Here is a 20,515-nt window from a genome sequence, read left to right on the forward strand (position 1 = left end):
CCCATGGGAGTGAACCAGGAAGCAGCACAACAGGTGCTCGGCAGCCAGGGCTTGCCACCTTTGGCGGCCGTTGCCGTGGAGACGGCCAATCAGGGACCGGCAGGTACTCTTTGCTCTGCCTGTGTTGTGGCTGTGGGAGAAATAAAGGCCAGCTGGGCGGGGAGAGACACAGAGCAGCAGGAGAAGGCAGAACGCAGGCCAACAGTTGGACGGAGTGCAGCAGGTGGACGTGCCACTGACGAGGCGGTGCTGCTGGGGGAGAAGGAGAAGAACCACACGGAGGAACCAGTGTTTGGATTTAGAACGAGAGCTGAAAACCTTGAAGACGACGTCGAGGGGAATTCAACTATATCCATTTCCAAACGAAGCAGAACCGCGAGGATGGAAAGCGACATATACGACGACAGCCAGAGTGACAGCGGGCTGTCGGCGGACTTCTCTCCATGCGGCACGCTGGAGACCACCCCCATCGACACCGAGACCGCCCCCTGCACCGGGCCCCGGGCCGGCGGCGAGACCCCCATCGAGAAGGAGATCCGGCGGTCGGTGGAGCGCGAGCGCAGCCTGCGGAGGTCCCGGGGGCTTCAGACGGCGGCGGCCGCCCCGCAGTACGTGGAGATCCCTCTGAGGAGGTCCGTCCTGGCGCAGGCTCCGTCCCCCTCGGAGAGGAACCAGGGCAAGGACCGGCACTACGCCGGGAAGAAGATGCAGCGGGAGATCCACGCCGACACGCAGCGGGAACAGGACCTGGTCAACATCGGGACGGTGTCGGGCGGATACGACCGAGGGACGGTCCGCCAGCTCCGAGAGAGGCAGAACCTCTTCGAGGTCTTCCAGGAGGCCGCCGGCCCGTCGTTGACTCTGTCGGCGCGGAGCAGGGCGCCGTCGTCCTGGGTGACCTCTCCCGGTGACCTCTCCGTCCCGGAGAACCGGGGCGGCGCCGGCTCGTCGGCCGCGTCCAGCCCCAGAGGCTCGTTTTCGGAGAGGAGACGGAGCTCGGAGCTCCCGAGCCCCATTCAGACCCCGGCTCCGTCTCCCATGCTCGGACCGGGCCTCTCCGAGGGGGCCGACTGTCAGGTCATCATCCTGGAGAGCAACGACGTCAGACTCTACTACTCCGGACCGCCGGGCCGCCACGCCCACGGCGGCTCAGACGGAGCTCTCCATCCCCCGTCGTCCCTCGCCGGAGAATACGAGGGCGATTTAATAGGGAGTGAGGAGGAGGAGGGGGAGGGGGAGGAGGAGGAGGGGGAGGAGGAGGAGGGGGAGGAGGAGGGGGAGGGGGAGGCTGCCGCGGCGCCGCCGAGGGAGAACCCTTTCTTCAAGCTCCGCTCCTCGGCCGCGGCTGTGGACAAGGTGGGCCGGGACATCCGCGAGGCGCAGGACAGGGAGAGGGAGCTCCGGAAGCAGAGGGGCTGCCTTTACGGAGGAGGAGGAGGAGGAGGAGGAGGAGGAAGAAGAGGAGGAGGAGGAGGAGGAGGAGCAGGAGCAAGAGGAGGAAGAGGAGGAGACGTGACGCCCGTCAGCACAGCACCTCCTCCTCCTCCTCCTCTGCTGCTGAATGGACTGACTCCTCCTGACCCACCGATTCTCTCCTCCAGGAGGGCCACGGGACCCTCCACAGGTTAGTGTGTGTGTGTGTGTGTGTGTGTGTGTGTGTGTGTGTGTGTGTGTGTGTGTGTGTGTGTGTGTGTGTGTGTGTGTGTGTGCACGGGCGTGACATAATTGTATATCTGTGGTGCGTGGCGAGATGATAAAACCTCCTCTCAAACAGTCCAGTGAGCACATCGTTTAGTTTATTTCCCCCACAGCCGGTGGTACAGCTGAGGACAGCCACTAGAAACCAATGTTAGCGGTTGTTAGCAGCTATAATTCTATACACCAGAGAGCATATATAAATAAGCTCCCTATCCAACTAGAAAATACAACAGCGCCATAATAACTCAAACACGTAAATGTACTGTAGCAGCGTCAGGCTGGTTGAAGGAGCCAGGAGCAAGGCAGAAACTCCTGAGTCATGTGTACGTCCTGACCTTTTATCCTGTCAGCAAGAACCAAACTTCACAAAGTGCTTCCCCAAAAAAAGGCCAATCATCAGGACAGGATCCTATACGTCCAGTTTGTCTAACCCAGTGGTTCTCAAAGTGCCGTCCGGGGATCCCCCGGGGTCCTCGAGGGAGTTCCAGGGGGTCCCCACTCCCCTAAATGATAGATAGTTAGGAAGGAACCAAATGGACCCTTATGGGTCTGTCACTCAGAGTTAAATTAATAATCATCAAAAATCTACAAAGTATCTATAGTAACTAAAGTTTTCAAATAAATGTAATGGAGTAAGAGTAAGCATTTTGCCTCTGAGATGTAGTGGAGTAGAAGTAGAAGTACTGGTTGAAAAATACTCAAGTAAAGTACAAATACCTCAAAGTTTTAGTTAAGTACAGTATAGTAAATGTACTCATAGTTACTTTCCTCCACTGCTTATAAGTCAATGTAGGACAGTATTATTGAAAAAGCATGCTGTATACCAGTGACTCCCAAACCTTTTCATGTCAAGGACCCCCAAATCGACACTAATTAGCCCGCGGACCCCATTTGAAAATACATTTAATGGCACTTCTATCTCTGGGACCCCCAATGTATATTGTAAAATAAAAGTTAATTTAACTCTGAGAGTGTACAAATGGAACCAAATGGACCATTTGTTCATTTTAACATAATTCTACAGACACATAAGTGTCCATTTGGCTCCAAACTATCATTTAGCTGGGGAGTAGGGACCCCCTGGAACTCCCTCAAGGACCCCTGGGGGTCCCCGGACCCCACTTTGGGAACAACTGCTGTATACTGCCTGCAGTAACTTATTGTTGGGGGCTTTAATACTAGGACTATACTATTTATGTATAATATTCCTGTGTTACTCAGAGTTGTGCTGTATGGCCCAATACTGTCATAATGTAATGCTTGATTTATAGCAGTAGCACTGTTCTAAAGCGATACTATCTTTACTATCGCTTTAGAGCAGTGGTTCTCAATCAGTGGTCCGGGGACCCCCAGTTGGCCTTGAGGGGGTTCCAGGTGGTCTCCAGCTACATAAATGATGGAGAGTTGGTGACCAAATGGACCCTTATAAATCTTTAACTCGTGAGAGTGTTATTCTTTTACGCTCTCAAGAGTTACATTATTGTTAGACATCTGCATTATTTAATTTACAAGACGACGAAAATTTCAACGACAACTAAATATTCAAAGTTTTGGGTCTGAGAGGCTAAATCTCATCAAACGGTGGTCCGTGGCTCAAATGCCAAATAAGTAATGGGCCTTGATATGAAAAGGGTTGAAAACCACTGCTTTAGAGTCAGACGATGAGTTTATAATTCTTTATGATAGGCTATTCTTCTTCATCAGTAACATCTGCTAATGTCTCTCTGCTGCTCTGACATGTTCACTTTCAGCAGGCTTCATTTATCCACTGTAAATAGTTAAGAAGACCCTTTATACTTTAGCTATTGAAAGATGGCAGATCTACAAGCTCATAGCGCAGCACTCATGTGCCGCGCTGTGAGCTTGTAGATCTGCTATTTTTGAAAAATCTTGGAATATATATATATCACCCATTCTTGAGATAAGGGACAAAACCTTTTTCAAACTGGATTTTTTTTTTTTTTAAGATACATTCAAATCAAATAGATGTATTTGTAGACACAGGTCTCAACTACCAATCTTGAGAAGGAACAGGTTTTTCGCATAACATTTCTTTCTAAAATGGGACATTTATGCACTTAATACCTGATTCATGTCAACTCCGTCAGACACACTAAAATCCCTTTTAATTGAATTTTATCATTTCAACAATAATATAAAGTCCTCAGTTATCTTATAATGGCTTTCAGTAATCAAGTTAAGTAATACAAATCTTTTAATATTATTTTGTTCCAATATCACACTATTATGAAATATCCAATTTCTCAAAACCGTCATTTCAACCTTTATTTTCAATATTATAACATGAAAACCATGTAAAAAAAAAAAAAAATCATCATTACGTATCATTTCAGTTGGTGTTTCAATACATAAGCACAAAAGATTTGACAGCAAATTTTCTATTTCTTTGGAAATTAACAAAAACATCACGGGACGAACGTCTGACGGAGTTGACGAACATCTGACGGAGTTGACAAGTTTAACTGATTTAGGTTCTAGACCACCTAGGATCTTGATTCTGGTGACTAATCCCACATTTTCAAGGATGAGGAATACAGTGGTACTATTTAGATTTGCCCTGTGAACATGGCAGCCATTTTTCAAAATGGCCGCCAACTTTCTGTTATTTCCCAATAACTCAAGTTCTACACCACCTAGGATCTTGATTCTGGTGACTAATCATACATTTTCAAGGATGTGGGATACATTGGTACTATTTAGATTTGTCCTGTGACCACTGACCATGGTAGACCTTTTTCAAAATGGCCGCCAACTTTCTGTTATTTCCCAATAACTCAAGTTCTACACCACCTAGGATCTTGATTCTGGTGACTAATCATACATTTTCAAGGGTGAGGAATACAGTTGTACTATTTAGATTTATCCTGTGACCATGGATGGTAGACATTTTCAAAAATGGTGGACCTGCTATTATTTTACCAATTTACTCAGGGAATATTATCAGAATAATATAAAATCTGTGAATACATTTCTTACCAAGAATTTTCTTCACCAATGTTTGTAAAGGTGTCTACTAACATATCCCACATTGGTTTCTATTTGACCACCCTAGGGGCATGTTTGACAGCTGCTGAAAGTTGGGTACCATCAACAACCAATATAAGGCTAAATGTTCTAAATTTCATTATGCTTTAAGTAGCATGTGGCATGTCAAACTAGGGGCTTTTCATGATTCTGGATCCATTCCAAGCATTAGTTTTGCACAAAAAACACTACGTTGGCTAAAAACGGCCATAGCCATCATCACAGATGTGATGAGGTCAGCACATGTCGGCACATTTGGGCAAGTGGCTATGGCCAAACTAGGGGGTCTATGGCCAAACTAGGGGTCAAACTCCTTGGGCTAAATTCGGTGAGGTGAACAGTGAGCAGTGAACAGTGAGGGAAAGACTGAAGACAGAAGATTTGGCTTCAGGACCATCAGGCAGGATGTGCAGACACTGAAGGCATCAGTGTCTTTCTCTGTGTCCCCAGCATGTCAACCAAAGCAATGTTACCAAATCAAAGGAGCCTTCACCTCATGTCACCTGGGGCTGGGTGAGCAATCGTATCCTGTATCTAAACTCACAACTAAATACAGACACTTGGCCAGACTGCCGTTTGAAAGGGTCAAACCCCTCATCCTGATTGGGGAAGACCACCCCACCTAATCACACCAACCGAAGAAGTGAGGTTGGGGCCTCCAGGTGGGCCAGCAGCCATCTGCACAAAGACTGGGCTGGACCCTGCAGGAAAGCAATCTCCAGCCAAGACAATGTAAGTTGACTATAACAGAGCCCCAGAACACAGAGCTCAGGAGAAGGATGGAGAAACACTGGCAGGAGGCCACCAAGATACAATGCCCCAGAGACCCAGAGTGTGCCACCACTGGCAGTAAGGAGATCAACTGCTGCAGCAAAGATGTCATGAAAGGCAAGTCTCCGCCAAAAAAAACCCTGAACCTAATCGGGGTGTCAAGAGACCAAAGTTTCTCCCCCACAGTTCCCTGCAGTGGCCAGTGAAGTCAAACTGTGCATCTGTACCTGAAAGGGGCAAGTTAAAGGCCAGAAAGCCCACCTCCTTTTAATGTCCTGTCAGTAGAAACTCAACCTGCACCTGAAATAAGCCCTTACCTCTCCCAGAGAAAGTTCATCCTTGAAAATGTAATGATTAGTCGCCAGAATCAAGATCCTTGGTGGTCTAAAACTTGAGTTATTGGTAAAATAACAGCAGGTTGGTGGTCATTTTGAAAAACAATGGCTGCCATGGTCACAGGACAAATCTAAATAGTACCACTGTATTTCTCATCTTTTAAAATGTATGATTAGTCGCCAAAATCAAGATCCTAGGTGGTCTAAAACTTGAGTTATTGTAAAATAACAGCAGGTGGCGGCCATTTTGAAAAAAAAAGGCTGCTATGGTCACAGGACAAATCTAAATATTACCAATGTACCCCACATCCTTGAAAATGTATGATTAGTCACCAGAATCAAGATCCTAGGTGGTGTAGAACTTGAGTTATTGTAAAATAACAGCAGGTGGCGGCCATTTTGAAAAATGGCTGCCATGGTCACAGGGAAAGTCTAAATTGTACCACTGTATCCCTCATCCTTGAAAATGAGGTCTTAGTCACCAGAATCAAGATCCTAGGTGGTGTAGAACTTGAGTTATTGTAAAATAACATCAGGTGGCGGCTCTTTTGTAATATGGCTGCCATGGTCACCACGAGACAAATCTGTGATGGCCCCATAGCCAAAAATGTTCCTTAAGGCATGCTCTAACTGTGTGCCAAATTAGAATACTGCCCATTATTCAAAAACAATAATTTTATTGTTTTAGGAACACTTTTGTCAACTCCGTCAGATACACGTCAACTCCGTCAGACACAAAATCTGACGGAGTTGACGTCTGACGGAGTTGACAAAATGGCATTTGTTTTCATCTTAACCCTCTTTAGTACAATGTAGCCATTTTGTTTTTGCTTAATTTTGTTAGCTAAACCTAACCCCTAAACTAAAATAATAAACATTATTTTGGAATTCTTAACAAAGATCATAATAATGTCCTGACGGAGTTGACATGTAAAAGCTGTGACCACATTGTTATCAACATTGTTTGTTTAAAATATCAAACAATTGAATGCTTGTCAGACCAGGTACTCCACTGTTGCAACAAATATAAATGGGACTTGGAAAAGGAGTCTTCAGGCTAAATCTGTCGACAATATTTTCTGATTAATTTAAGACTTTTAAAAAAACCTGACGGAGTTGACGGAGACGTGGGACGAACATTTGATATGAGATATTTAATAGAAAATATAAATTAAAATTAACTGTGTATATTATTTGCTATGTTGTTGACAATCTACTTTAATTTAGTATGTATATTTATGTGATTGTGACAGTATTAGACACTTTTTTGGCAGTTTGAAATTGTGGCCACTTGCTGGGGACAGGCTAAATACAGGCCTTTTTGGGTACAGGGCCTGCTTTTAACTAATTCAGATGGAATATGAAAACAATTATAATGAAATTAAGGGCATAATAATACACAACTGTATTACACTTAACTTTGCAAGTGCTTTTATTTTTATGAATTTATTTATTTTTTACATAAAATAAGGCTCTTATGTGTGGGACATGTTTTTTCCACTTTTGTCCCTCATCTCAAGAATGAGTGATATATATATATAATATATATATATATTCTTTCACAGCAAACATTTGTAACTCAAATATTTGTTTCTGTGGGGTGGGGTCGCTGGAACAACATATTAATGATTAAGAAACATAATAATGAATCTCCGTCACCTACACCTCCTCCTCCACTCCCTGTTCCCTCTCTCCTTCTGCGTGTGCGTGTGTGCGTGTGTGCGTGTGTGTGTGTGTGTGTGTGTGTGTGTGCGTGTGTGCGTGTGTGTGTGTGTGTGTGTGTGTGTGTGTGTGTGTGTGTGTGTGTGTGTGTGTGCGTGCGTGCGTGTATCCCTCCCAGCAGCACGCCAGTCCCTGTGCAGGCTGGGCGTCATGTGGCCTCCAGCCCATACTGAAGACCAGCAGCTTGTTTGGCCTGAGGTGAGTCAGTCTGTTTGACTATAGTCATCATACCGTCAAACACGCCCAACACTTTCCATGAGTGGTTCCAAAGTTAGATCAAAGATAATGGTACTGCATGTTTGTTCACACAATGAATGTCGTAAATGACACATATCCGAAACAACTATGACGTGGGAGTTTCCCTTGGCTAAGATTAAGGTGCGTTCAAAACTGAAGATTTCTTTCAGTCGCTTTAATCGCTTTACTTTGGTCGCGCAAGTCCCTTAATTAGCTCCAGCTGTTGCACTCTCTTCCATGTGAGATCTGTAGCTCTCTTCCGCCTCCCCCGAGTGGTGCATTATAATATATTGATTATTGATTGACAGTTTCAACGACAACAACGACAGTGACACAGACGCAGAGGGCTTCCTTGACTCAAATACACCAGAGTAAGGCCAAGTGTGGACAAGGACGGACACATGCACACCACACCGTCTGGAGAGACGTATAGGAGGACCCTATAGGCAGGAGGCAAACCATATAGTCCTAGAGACCTCTCAGTGCCTGCTATCCCCCAAGAACACACACGGCAGAGAGAGCTTCCTGTTAGTTCTGCCATGAGATAAAGGACAGTGGGTGGGTCCGCGGGGGGTGCCCTGGGCGCGGCGGTCACTGGGGTGTGGTCAGCAATGATTTGCTGCACCTACTACTACATCTACATTCCCTGTTGGCCAGGTGTGGCCCTCTCTCGCGGTGCTGCGTCCGGGGCGCCGCTCTGTGGACTTGTCCATAGTTGGAAGCCTGGAGGAGAAGGGCAGTGACTTGGCCTTGGTCGAGGGTTGAAACTAGGGCTGTGAATCTTTGGGTGTCCCACGATTCGATTCCGATTCTTGGGTTGACTATTCGATTCAAAATAAAAAAATAATAAAATCAAAAGCATTCTTTTTACAGAATCAAAATGATTCTCTATTCAAAATGATTCTCGATTCATTACATAGGATTTCATCACAATCTACTCCAGTCTTGTGGCATGAAAGCAGAGTACATTTCTTAAACATGTACAAAACATTTTAACTTCTGACTGAGTCTGACTGACACTTTTCTCACTCTGTTACCAGAACAATACATTCAAGTAAAAACTGCTGTAAAATGAATAAAATTGGTAGGCTTAGGCTAGCTGGTAGTAAGAATGTACACATGCAAAGTATGCAGAAACCTATAATGTATTGCACAGGTTGAACTCAATCACTTGTGTTACGGTGGGGGTCCACTGGACGCGTGCGTGCGTAAAAAAACGAACTGGGGAAATTTGAAAGCAGTCACGCAACGCAACGCATCGTAGGCACTGGAGCCACCCTTCATTGATTAAAAAGGGAACATTCCCTGACGGTGACGGAGACGCAACGCTGACGCGCCCGGTGGAGTGTTAGGCACATGCAGAGACAGAGACACACTCACACTAACGAGTTGCCTTGATGCCTGTTGCCTGTCAATGAGGGTCAGCTGGCTCCTCGTTGACAGACACACCTCAGCTGTGCTGAACTGAAAAATAAGCGATGTTTACTGTGATTAGGGTAAGCTTACATTTCATACTGTGTCTCACAAACACCATGTAGTGAAAACTGTAACGGTAACCAAAAAATAAAATGAAAATCTGGGGGAAAATAAATAAATAATAATAATAGATTTTTGGAAATTATGAATCGATTTTGAATCGTTCATAACGGGAATCACAATGCAAACATTTGTGTTTGATTACTGGTGGTGTTCTGCCCCTACCCCCTCATCAAACAAAAATGTTTGGTCAAACCATGTGACTCCCATTGGAAAAGCATTGTGGTGGCCCAAAAAAACGACCAAACATTTCCTTGATTGGTGTTTGGTACGTGTGAATGAGGCCTAAGAAGGTTGGAGACCACCTGATGACCTCTCTTCCAGGCCAAGGCTTCATCCAGTAGAAATGGATTATATTTGCATCTTTGATGTATTTACAAACTGATTTTTGATAGGCCTATATGAATTGATATAACAGATATAAAAAGTACACAGTAAATTAACTTTGGGAGTGTAACCAAACAAATTAAACCCACTCGTTACAGTTGTACATGTTGTACCTCGAAAAAACACCTATAACATAATTCCTGCTACTATATAATTTATGAGCGGCAAAATTAGTTCCTATGTCTTGGCAAAGGGCTTGTATATTGTTTTTGGATGAATAAAACCACCGGGGCTCCGAAAAACATCAAGTCTCAATGATTGTCTGCCAGCATGCAGGGGCGTGCACAGATACACCAATTGTGCTAAAGCACCTGCACTTTTGCCCTCTAGTCTGGACAGCAAAGTGCCCTTTTGAAATTTTTTACAGTTTTGAAGTTTTTTGTACAGTTTACATACAGTATATGTGGCCCATATGGTGACATCGACCATCTCTGGATTTAAAGCATCTAAAATATTATTTATGGCCCAAAATCTATAAATCTCACACTATTAAGGCAGCCGGCCGGTTCCACGTGCCGCACAAGGTGCCCTTTTTTCACCTGCCCCCCTCAAAATGTCTGTGCGCGCCACTGGCTGTCAGGACGCGATGCGTGGAGCCTGGGGGAAGCGAACGTTGCTTCAGTGGTTTTTCTCCAGCCGGAACGAAGATAAAAGGCGACTGTTCACTTCGTTCGCATCACCCGTTCGTGTGACTTCTCGCCTTTGCATTGACTTTGACTTTGTATGTAATCGCATCGCTCTAACTATCCAGGTTTCGGTTTGAACGTAGCTTTACGCATGCACTTTCAACCCGGCATCCCTGTCTTTAGCATGTCCTAACTTTTCTATCTATTGAGAAAACAACAATATGTTGACAAAGACACTTCATACATTTGGAAACATATTTGTATTCAAATCAATATAGTCTTCAGTTCATTTCATATTATTTTAAAAGTAGGCTAGCTACAGTTGAAGTGGGGACGCTGTCTCATTTGGGGGCATGCAATTTGTAGTCCCTGTGTGTCTCTATTGGCTGTCTGGAGGTGTGAACTGTGAAGTCCACTCCCATGGGGTAGAAACTAAGGGTGACAGAGGTCATTTTGACCGAAAACTAATAGACAGATATGGTATAAGTAGGCCTATATGCCTATAAATTGATATTTAGAAGATGAAAAAATACATGGAAGGAGGAAACCATCTGAGAGCTTCACAGGCATGATAAACTTCAAAATGGGTCAGAAAGACCTCACAGACACGCAAGTGTTAAAAGATTGCACTGATCCCCGATCAGCATTTCTCCACTTCCTAGCTATTCTAAATAATGCACAGAGGTGTAGAACTGCATCGGACTGCACAGGGCCCAGTGAATAAAGACACTGAACTTCTCTCTCTCAGCGAGCATGACTCACAGACTAGTGCTGCTGATAATGCAAATGTACACAAAGTAAATGGCTTGTCTATACCTTTTATTTGTATCTTTATTTAATCCAGGAAAGCCCTTGAGATTTAAATCTCTCTTTCGAGGGAGACCTGGCCAAGACAGCACACCATTACAAGGCTACAAAGACATTGTAGAATAGAAAATGGGGAACAAGGAACAATAAAGGAAAATACAGCAAATTAAAACAGACAAGGGACAACAGATACAAAATCCAGCAACCGCATGCACTCGAATTCAGTTACTGTACGCTGTTTTATCTGAACATGGCTTTGAACTCGCCTAGGGAGACCGAATCATTATGCCGTTAGTGTGATAAGGAAATGAAACCAGAGAGAAAGGGAGAGGGACAGAGAATAAGAGAGTGAGAGAGAGGGGTGAGTAAGTGTGTGGCGTCTGTATGTTTGTAGTCAATAAAAGAGTTCCCAGACAATCCAAGTGATTCGTACAACCCGTCTTGCGGCAGTGCTCTTTGAACACTAGACTAGTGCCTCTGATTAGCCATGAGTGCAGGCAGCATCAGGCTTTAGTTCCTCTGCATTTCAGCTTCACATTAGCATGTTTTCGCTGCGCTAGGAGGAATTGGCTATGTGTGGTTCAGCTTGCCATTAGCATTGCATAATGAGAAGCTCCATTCTGTCCTGTGGTGACAAAACCGGGACGATCCTGGGCCGATGCAGGGACGTCTGCCAGATGTCCCTGTTTGGCCCACATCGTCTCCATTTAAAGCCGGGTGAACTGAGTCAACGTATTCGCTGTAAAACACTCTAATCTAATTTTGAGTTTTTCAACATTCCCTATCAAATTGTTGTTAAAATAATATCACTAGTTTTGAGTGCTTAGATCTTTTTTGCACATTGCACTGCATTTATGTCATGAAAGGTGCTATATAAATAAAGTTTAGTATTATTATTACTACTATTATGATTACATTGTCCTCCCCTCACCCCATCTCAGAGTCCTCCTTGGACTCCCAGACAGAAGACTCCTCTCCTGCAGCGCTGGGAGCTGGGCCTGGTCAACGGCCACGGAGACGGAGACGGAGACAGAGACAGAGAGGAGGACAACTGACATGAAACAGCCGCGGTGAGACGAAGGGCATGGAAAAGATGGCAGGAGGAGGAGACAGACCGCTGGCTGGCTTCAACAGACGGCTTCAACAGACGGAGGGACTGCATGGCACACATGAAAGCGGCTGCTAGGAGAAAGTCAGCTGAGGATAAGCAAGAGTCACTGGGGTGCAGAGAATGAAAAATAACCAAGGTGGATGAGGAGTCAAAAAGGGAGGGGCGAGGAGAACTGAATCCCCTCAAGGAGAGCGAGGAGTGCTCCTGAGGAGGGCCATGTTGTGCAGCAGCAGGTTACCTGAGTGATTACAGGCAAAGAAAGAGACCTTGCTCCGGCACGGTGCCTAGGACAGTGAAACCATGCCGTGTCGGACACCTATACACACTGTGCTCTGCAGAGCTGTTCGGTAAAGAAAGGAAGAGAAAGTTAATACTGCACCTGGAAGGAGTGAGATAGTACATTTGAAGGATATCCGAACTTCAGATCAGATTTTCCAACCTTAACCTTGTTGGAGGATTCTTTTTTTTTTTTTTACGACAAATGAGAATTATTAGTTATTGTATAGTTATTGGAATGGAGTGGCATAAGCCTATCTAATGAAAATAATCTTCTGTGATTTCAAAGACATTGAAGTTGCATACCATGTGTTTTACTAAACGTTAAAATTGAAGCACTGATTTTTCATAATATGAATATGAATTTTGGGAGATTATTTTCTACTCCAATAGTTTATTTACTGAGCTTTTGAAAATAATTATGATAATTACAACAAAAAAACAACAACAGACAAAAACACTGACTCTGACTATGGATGCATTTGAAGAATGAAGACTTTATTTGCCGAAATGTCCGTATGCTGCACATGCCTATACTTAAATAAAAACTAGTCTACCTACTGTAAGGACTTTTGCGTGCTGGTGATTCTTCTGATGGATTGATTGAATACTTTATTAGATTACTAAATCTAAACAGCAACAGAGTACAGTCACAAACACTAATTGGTCAGGATAGCACAAAAAACAAAGTCCCCGTGTCCCCTAGGATAGGTACCCTCACAAAAACATGCAGTAATCCTGGTCTCTAAACTACCTCCCCCTGGCCAGCCTGCAGGGCGCCTGATGGAGGGGAAAGGAACTGGTCGGAATAACGTGTTCCTTCTACACGCTACGTCCAACCGGGGAAACTCTCCCCTGTCAGGTGAAAAGAAGTAGCTTGGACTCCTCATGCATAGAAAGAAGCATGAGGTCAGTCTTCTGCAATTCTCTATAATCTTATCGTTATAGAGAATTGCATTGTCTGAGGAGGGAGAGGTTGACCTTTTGTGTTGAGTCACTTTGGTTTCCCATGCAGGCAGATTCAGTCAGATTACGTTCCCGGCCCTCAGTGGTGTGTCATGCTGATATCTTATCTACAGCTGACATGTACAGTACAGATGATGTGATGATAGGTGGGCGAGTCACACATGACCAGCAGCCAGATATATAGTAAGAGAGTGGCGACACTAGCGTTGACTCCCATTGTAACAATGGAATGCGGAAGTGCTCATTCTATCTCAATGGGATAGTTCCAGCCATAGGAGCAATGTTTGGAAGATGGAACTATAGCCCACAGGCACCCGCTTTGCGGCAAGATCAAAGCGTGTCGCTACTCTCCTACTATACACTCTGCCAGCAGCATCATGCCTGTTCCCTGTTCCTCAAGCCTTCAGTCCTTGATTGCCCTCAGTGGGGCTTGTTGTACGGACCAGTGTTGCCATGTCTGATTATTATAAGCGACTTTGGGCTTCTTTTTCTGTAAAGTTGCTTGTAAATATTGGTAGTTTGTGGGTTGCGGCTTTTTGGGCTTGTTTCTAAAGTGTAGTTGCAGTGCTTCTTGTATATTTCATAGGACCTACATCTAAAAATATTTTGTGCCAGATTTGTGTTGTTAAAATGTTTTTTTTTAAATTGTCACGTCTTTCTGAGATTAACAATAAATAAATAGATGATCTACAAGCTCACAACGCGTCATGTTGCTTGTAGTAGGCTATTTTCAAATAGCCGATGTGGTAGCCTATAGTCGCTTCTTTTGGGGTTGTTTTCATAGACCTGGCTGCTTATTTCTGTCACAAAACCTGGCACCACTGGTACTAATCACTCCCTGATAACTGCCCTCAGCCTTTGTGACTCATTAAACTAATTGCTGCATGGAGGCTGTTTAATAAGACTTTCTTTATGCGCTGGTGCCGTCTCATTGGCCTGTGTATTGGCGAGTGAGATTAGCGTAGCAGACAACGCTTTAATGACCTCCGCACTCCTGTGAATAATTCATCATCTCATTCTTACTGGACGGAGGCCAGTGACACTGTGTCCTGGCCTGGGACCTAGCTGTCTTGTCATATAAGTCAGTGATTATGGTTGAATTGAATTACATTTAATTAAATTCTATTCTATTCAAAGGAGCTTTATTGGCATGAGAAAACTGAAACTTAATGTTTGCATTGCCAAAGCAAAATATAATAAAAACAGTTGAAAATGGGTAAACCTATACAGTTGGCAGCGGAACAACATTCTGTAAACAGAGCTATGTCAAATGATGTTATATGCGGTATAAAGCTTTTTTGAAATAGTACCAATCTTTTGCAGTCAATTAGGGACAAACACTGTAGCAGCATTCTTTCCCAATATAATAGGCCTATACAAAAAAAGCCACGGTAGCAGCTCAATCTGTTTACATGTAGACTACAGTATAGGTCTAGGTCGGTCTACACAGGCACAGATAGTACTAGTCTTTAGGGTGGTTGTGTTCCATTGGCTAGCCTTGTTTTATCGCAACAGTTCATAATTCATGGGCCTGCTTGCCTAATACTGCCAGGCTAATACTGCCACACTTTGTCAGATTTGACAGTACTGTATATCACCAGAGTCGTCGTGTTAAAGTAAGTGATGTAATGGCAGTCAGAACGCCTGCGAGTGTGAAGTATACCATGCACACACACACGCACGCACGCACGTACGCACGTACGCGTCGCACGCACGCAGTCATATACACAAACACGTACACAAACTGCACCACACTCACGTCAGTAATGATACATTATCCTCTGAGGGTGTTGTGGCGAATGTGGCCCACTCACTGTGCTCGGGGTCAATGCCTCTGTTTTTGAGACCCCCCCGCCGGGTCATTCATTTGTATCATCGATGGAGATATGTTTTATCGCTGATATGCTCATAATTATGTGAAATGAATGAATACAAATTTTCATTTGATTGTAGAGAGAAATGTTTGTTTTAAACATTAAACATTTTGTCGCTTTATTTTAGGCGAAAACTGTATATATTTTTTTTTATCCCACAATTTTGCAACCCATTTTCTCACCTCATTCTTCTTTCTATGCATGAGGAGTCCACGCTGCTTCTTTTCACCTGACAGGGGGGAGTTTCCCTGGTTGGACGTAGCACGTGAAAGGAACACGTTATTCCGACCAGTTCCTTTCCCCTCCATCAGGCGCCCTGGCTGGCCAGGGGGAGGTAGTTTAGAGACCAGGGTTACTGCATGTTTTTTGTTCCCCTATAGGGGACACGGGGAGAACATGCAAACTCCACACAGAAAGGCCCTTTCACTAACCCCACCTCGGTTATGGGCACTGATGATGCGGAGGAGAGAACAACAACACCCCCTGCAGCGCCCAACAGTGGGAATCGAACCCAGGACCTTCTAGCTGTGAGGCGACAGGAGACAGCACTACCGACGGTACCACTGTGCCCTTTCTTTTCTGTTTTCAAATCATACTCCCTCCAATGGAATGCGGAAGTGCTCATTCTATCGCAATGGGATAGTTCCAGCCATAGGAGCAATATGTTTGGAAGTGGAACTATAGCCCATAAGCACCAGCTTTGCTGCAAGATCAAAGCTACTCTCTTACTAGATTACTCTGGGGTAAATTAATAGCCAGTAAACAGGAAATGCCTCGTTTGGGCATTTCCCGCTGAGAGCATTTTTTTTATTTTCTTTCTTTTTTTTGTAGGCAAATATATACATCTCACCTGATGACATGCTAAGGTGAGTTTCAGTGATGTCATCTGAGTCACTGATGGCAGAAGACTGGTGTAGAATAGATCTAAGCCTGGGACCGAGGCTATGTGTAAAGATAGGGATTATGCTTCCAGGGCAGCTCTGCCAAGAAGCGTATACCCCTAGCCCCGCAAGCAGAACCCGAATGTAGTAAAGTTTCTGACACTTTTATGACTTTACTGCATTGGGTCCTGCTTCACGTGGGGCTGTCGCCAGTTACGCACAAACAAATACAATGTAAACAAGCCATGAGACGGACTTCTGCGCGCTTTTACCATGGTTATTCATGTATTGACTTACGAATGTGCGAACTATAAGTACCTTACATACCATACCGACACATCTCCTGTGTCGCGGAAGCCGTTATGTATTTTTAATCCATGATTGATTAAAAATGTCGCTTCTTCCTACCTTGTTTATTGACACCTCATTGTACCGCCTATCTGGCTAGCTAGTGGTGCTACAGCTATGACGGAGCAGATCAGAGGAAGGGACATAGCCCGCAAAGCCAACCGCACATCGAGAGGCGGTACAATAAACGGTAAATAAACAAGAAGAAATCAAAGCGACATTTTTAATCAAACATGGATTAAAAATACTTAACGGCTTCCGTGACACAGGAGATTTTATCAGAGGTATGTAAGGTACTTATAGTTCGCACATCCGTAAACAAACACAATAAAAAGCGTCCTAATTCCGCGCCGATGGACTAAACGATGAGTTTGTGTATATCCGCGTCCCAACAATCGCATTGAAAAATCTTAGCTTGACCAGGAACCCTACGGGTCAGCCCGGTTCGGTTCGGATTGGGCTGACCCAGGGGGTTCCGAGAGGGGCTAGTATACCCCCAATGGTGGAAAGTGGTGAGTAGGTTACTGTTACTTGAGTACACATATGTACTTCTACTGTATGGCTATTTAAATTTTGTGGACACCACAGATTTAGATTATTATTATAAAAGAGTTTGTAGTAGGCTATTTTGAAAATAGGCCTAGTCTACTCACATTGTTCAAAACTATTTTGATGCCAAAACCTTTTACTTGAATATTTTTTTTATATGCTACAGGCCTTTTAAGCTATAATAACAGATTTTTTTATATTGTGGTAATTAATTAAAACATCTGATTCAGCTGTTCTTCCACCACTGCACACCCACGGCATATGTACACATTTGTACACTCTCAGAGTTAAATTAACATTGATTTTACAATATACATTGGGGGTCCCAGAGATAGAAATGCCATTAAATGGTGGTCCGTAGCCTAATGCAAGGTCAAACTGGGGGTCCTTGAAATTAAACGTGTTGAGAATCACTGCTAGAGCCTACAAATATCTTCTCTTATGGGCGTCCCTGGCATATCTTTTCAAAAGGGGGACCGCGGAGGTCCTTAATTGACATGAAAAAGTTTAGGAACCACTGCCTTAATTAACACCCCATTTGTAAGACATTTGCAAGAAAGCTATTTGTAAGCATTTATTTTGCAGATTGGTCACAATTTAAAAATTTAAGTTTCCCTAACTATAGGCCTATATATCTCTGCAGCATGCATTTTATGACAAATGGACTTTCCTCAAAAGCAACAGGTATGCTGATGTCATGTGACTCGTGTCCAAGATTCAAGGTGCTGTATTGTAACTTGTAAGTGGTTGTTTTTAGGGATGTCACGATTAAAGTTGAAGATTAATTGTCACACAAATAATTGTGATTAACTTTTAAATTGAGTTTTTTTGCATTGAAGCTCGGAACTTTACAATTTGTATTTCTGTTTGGCTTCATAATCACAAATTGCACAGGGCTGACAAATAACTTTATGTTCTGTACTGTCTGTTACAGTAGCCTACTGTTGGAGTAATGGTTTGAGTGTGTTTATTTGAAGCCCCCTAGTGGCTGATGTTTACAAGGTCAGAAACCGTGAGCTTTTATTTTGATGTTGTTTCCTCTTGAGCAAAGCAATCAACTCAACCAAGATCAGGTGTTACTCATGAACACAGAACTCAGTCAGATGTCTGTAGCCTACACCCCTAACTCTATGATGTAGGGAAGGTCTACAATGTACAGTGAGTGACTTTACACTCTAGTCTACAGTGATGTATAGCCTACTACTGCTGATCGAGCTGTCAGAGACTCAGAACTCGAAGCCCTCCAAGTGTAGCCTACTGCATGTTTACATTTTTGTTCGAGAGCATCGTTGGTATGTATGCCTTCATTGGTGTGTGAGTTAGCGTTGATTCATTTTTAATACGTTTTGCAGAATTACAGTAGCCTACATTTCAAGCACAACTCAAATACGAAAACTATTAACTGTGAGTGGACGACACCATAGTATTACACTTGTTTACAAGAGCGTCCACCGTTTTCAATTCATAACATTTAGAGACGTACAAATATACGCTTTAGGCTATAGCCAAAAACAGGAAATCATCTTAAAGGAGGTAAAAAATGGGAAGAAACATATACAGTGAGGGCCTCACTGTATAAAAGACATTAGTTTGTTTAAGTAAACTGCATTTAACATGGGACTAACAATGTACAACTGTTGTAGCTGGTTACTGTAGGCCTATATTGCCTGTATAGTGATTCTAGCTGTCTACTCTATAAGTAGGGGGTCCAGGGGGTCCCCAGCTAAATAATAATTAGGAACCAAATGGACCTTTATGGGTCTGTCTGTAACTCAGAGAGTGGGTTCCATTTGTACACTCTCAGAGTTAAATTAACATTGATTTTACAATATTGGGCTCAAATGCCATTACATTGGGGCCCTAATGCATGTCAAACTGGGCGTCCTTGAAAAGCAACGTTAGAGCCGTAAAATATCTTCTCTTTTGGGGGTCCGTGGCATATATTTTATAATGGGGGTCCGTGGGCTAATTATTGTCGATTTGGTGGTCTTTGACATGAAATAGTTTGGGAACCACTTCTATAGAGTGCATATACTGTATGTTCAGCTCACTAGCAAGGGTCTCCCCAACTCTCCACCCTCTTTAGAAAACCAATTTCATCAAATCAAGAGGGGTACTACAAACAAGTAAAATTGGAAGTGAACAAACAAACAAAAATGGAACTGGAACACAAAAAATTATACTAAAAAGCAGGGCAAGCAATTTGTATGTATATTGACTCATTATTATATTGACTCATAATTCATTTATACAACACTCCAAAGGCCAATTTCAATGCTGCTAATTATTTGCTTTAATGACCCAAATCTGCGAATGGGGATGTGCCTCTTGAGTGTTGAGTATATATTGTCTTACGTGAATATATTATGTGATGCTGTTTGTGTTTAATTGGTATCTTTTGATTTTCTCTATAGCTGTTAGATCTGTATTGCTATCTTGTTGTACCTTATTTTGGTAAAGCATTTGTGTCTGTTTCAAAATGCACTTTACAGTAAGTGTATTATTATCATCATTTAGAAATGGTTCATGTTTTTGCCAAATATTATTGCAGCTGACCTGATGTAGCTGTATCCTCTTCATAATCCCATTTAGCAAAAATAAATAAAAAAATCTGATTAATTCTTTATGTCTTAAATTCCCCAGCATAGCAGTTTAAACAGAATGTCCTTGGCTGTGATCCATGGTGACAGACAGTGCTTGACACACATACAGAACAGCCTACTTCGCATACACAGAAAGGACACTGAATGGCACTCAATCTCCTCAGTAATGTGTTTTTTGTTTTAAATACATTTTGTGCACACCCAAAATTCAAGTGTTTATAGGCTGGAAGCATACCACAAAATCAGTTTTTCCTCAGCCAGTGCTTTAAGGTTTTCTCAATTTGTTTGTAAAGAACAATGTACCTCTCTGAGGTATTCTGGAATGTTAAGACAAAAAGGAAGAATATATGTTTGTGTCCTGTGCGTTGAGCATATTTGAGGAGTAATTTCAGTTTGGGACTGCTGTGCAATTTGTGTAGTGAGTCTGACTAAGCAGTGAATGTGTGTGCATGTGCGTATGTTTTAAATGGTGTCGGGTCAGTGGATCTGGATGTAACAAGTGGATGCTCTATTTACAGGGTCCCACAGCATCTTACATTCTTGTCTTTGTCCTTGCTTTTGACAACTGCTTTTTTTTTAAAAAGATTTATTCAGGGCATTTTTGTGCTTTATTCTCAGATCAGGTCAGTGAAAAGAGACAAGACACCAAGGGCAGCTAAGAGAGGGAGAGAGGGAGAGAGGGAGAGAGGGAGAGAGGGAGAGAGAGGGGAGACATGAAGACAAGATGGGGGTCAGATTCAGAC

The 20,515-nt window shown here is 43.4% G+C and overlaps 1 protein-coding gene across 1 annotated transcript; it reads left to right on the forward strand.

Moving 5' to 3' along the window:
• The first annotated feature begins 231 nt into the window (after positions 1-231).
• On the forward strand, positions 232-14,199 carry misp3 (MISP family member 3). The gene is made up of 3 exons (XM_080758927.1): positions 232-1,624; positions 7,690-7,769; positions 12,106-14,199. The coding sequence occupies exons 1-3, from the start codon at positions 382-384 to the stop codon at positions 12,217-12,219; spliced, it is 1,437 nt and encodes a 478-aa protein (XP_080615053.1). The 5' UTR covers positions 232-381; the 3' UTR covers positions 12,220-14,199.
• Positions 14,200-20,515: the final 6,316 nt, after the last annotated feature.

This window comes from Protomyctophum bolini (assembly GCF_963924005.1).
Source record: "Protomyctophum bolini genome assembly, chromosome: 3".
Lineage (NCBI taxonomy): Eukaryota > Metazoa > Chordata > Actinopteri > Myctophiformes > Myctophidae > Protomyctophum > Protomyctophum bolini.

What these genes read in the sequence shown, in the direction of transcription:
- misp3 (XM_080758927.1), top strand. Translation starts at nt 382, where the DNA reads ATGGAAAGCGACATATACGACGACAGCCAGAGTGACAGCGGGCTGTCG. An exon ending in GGCCACGGGACCCTCCACAG is followed by an intron (nt 1,625 to 7,689) that starts GTTAGTGTGTGT and finishes TATCCCTCCCAG; the next exon opens with CAGCACGCCAGTCCCTGTGC. An exon ending in AGCAGCTTGTTTGGCCTGAG is followed by an intron (nt 7,770 to 12,105) that starts GTGAGTCAGTCT and finishes ACCCCATCTCAG; the next exon opens with AGTCCTCCTTGGACTCCCAG.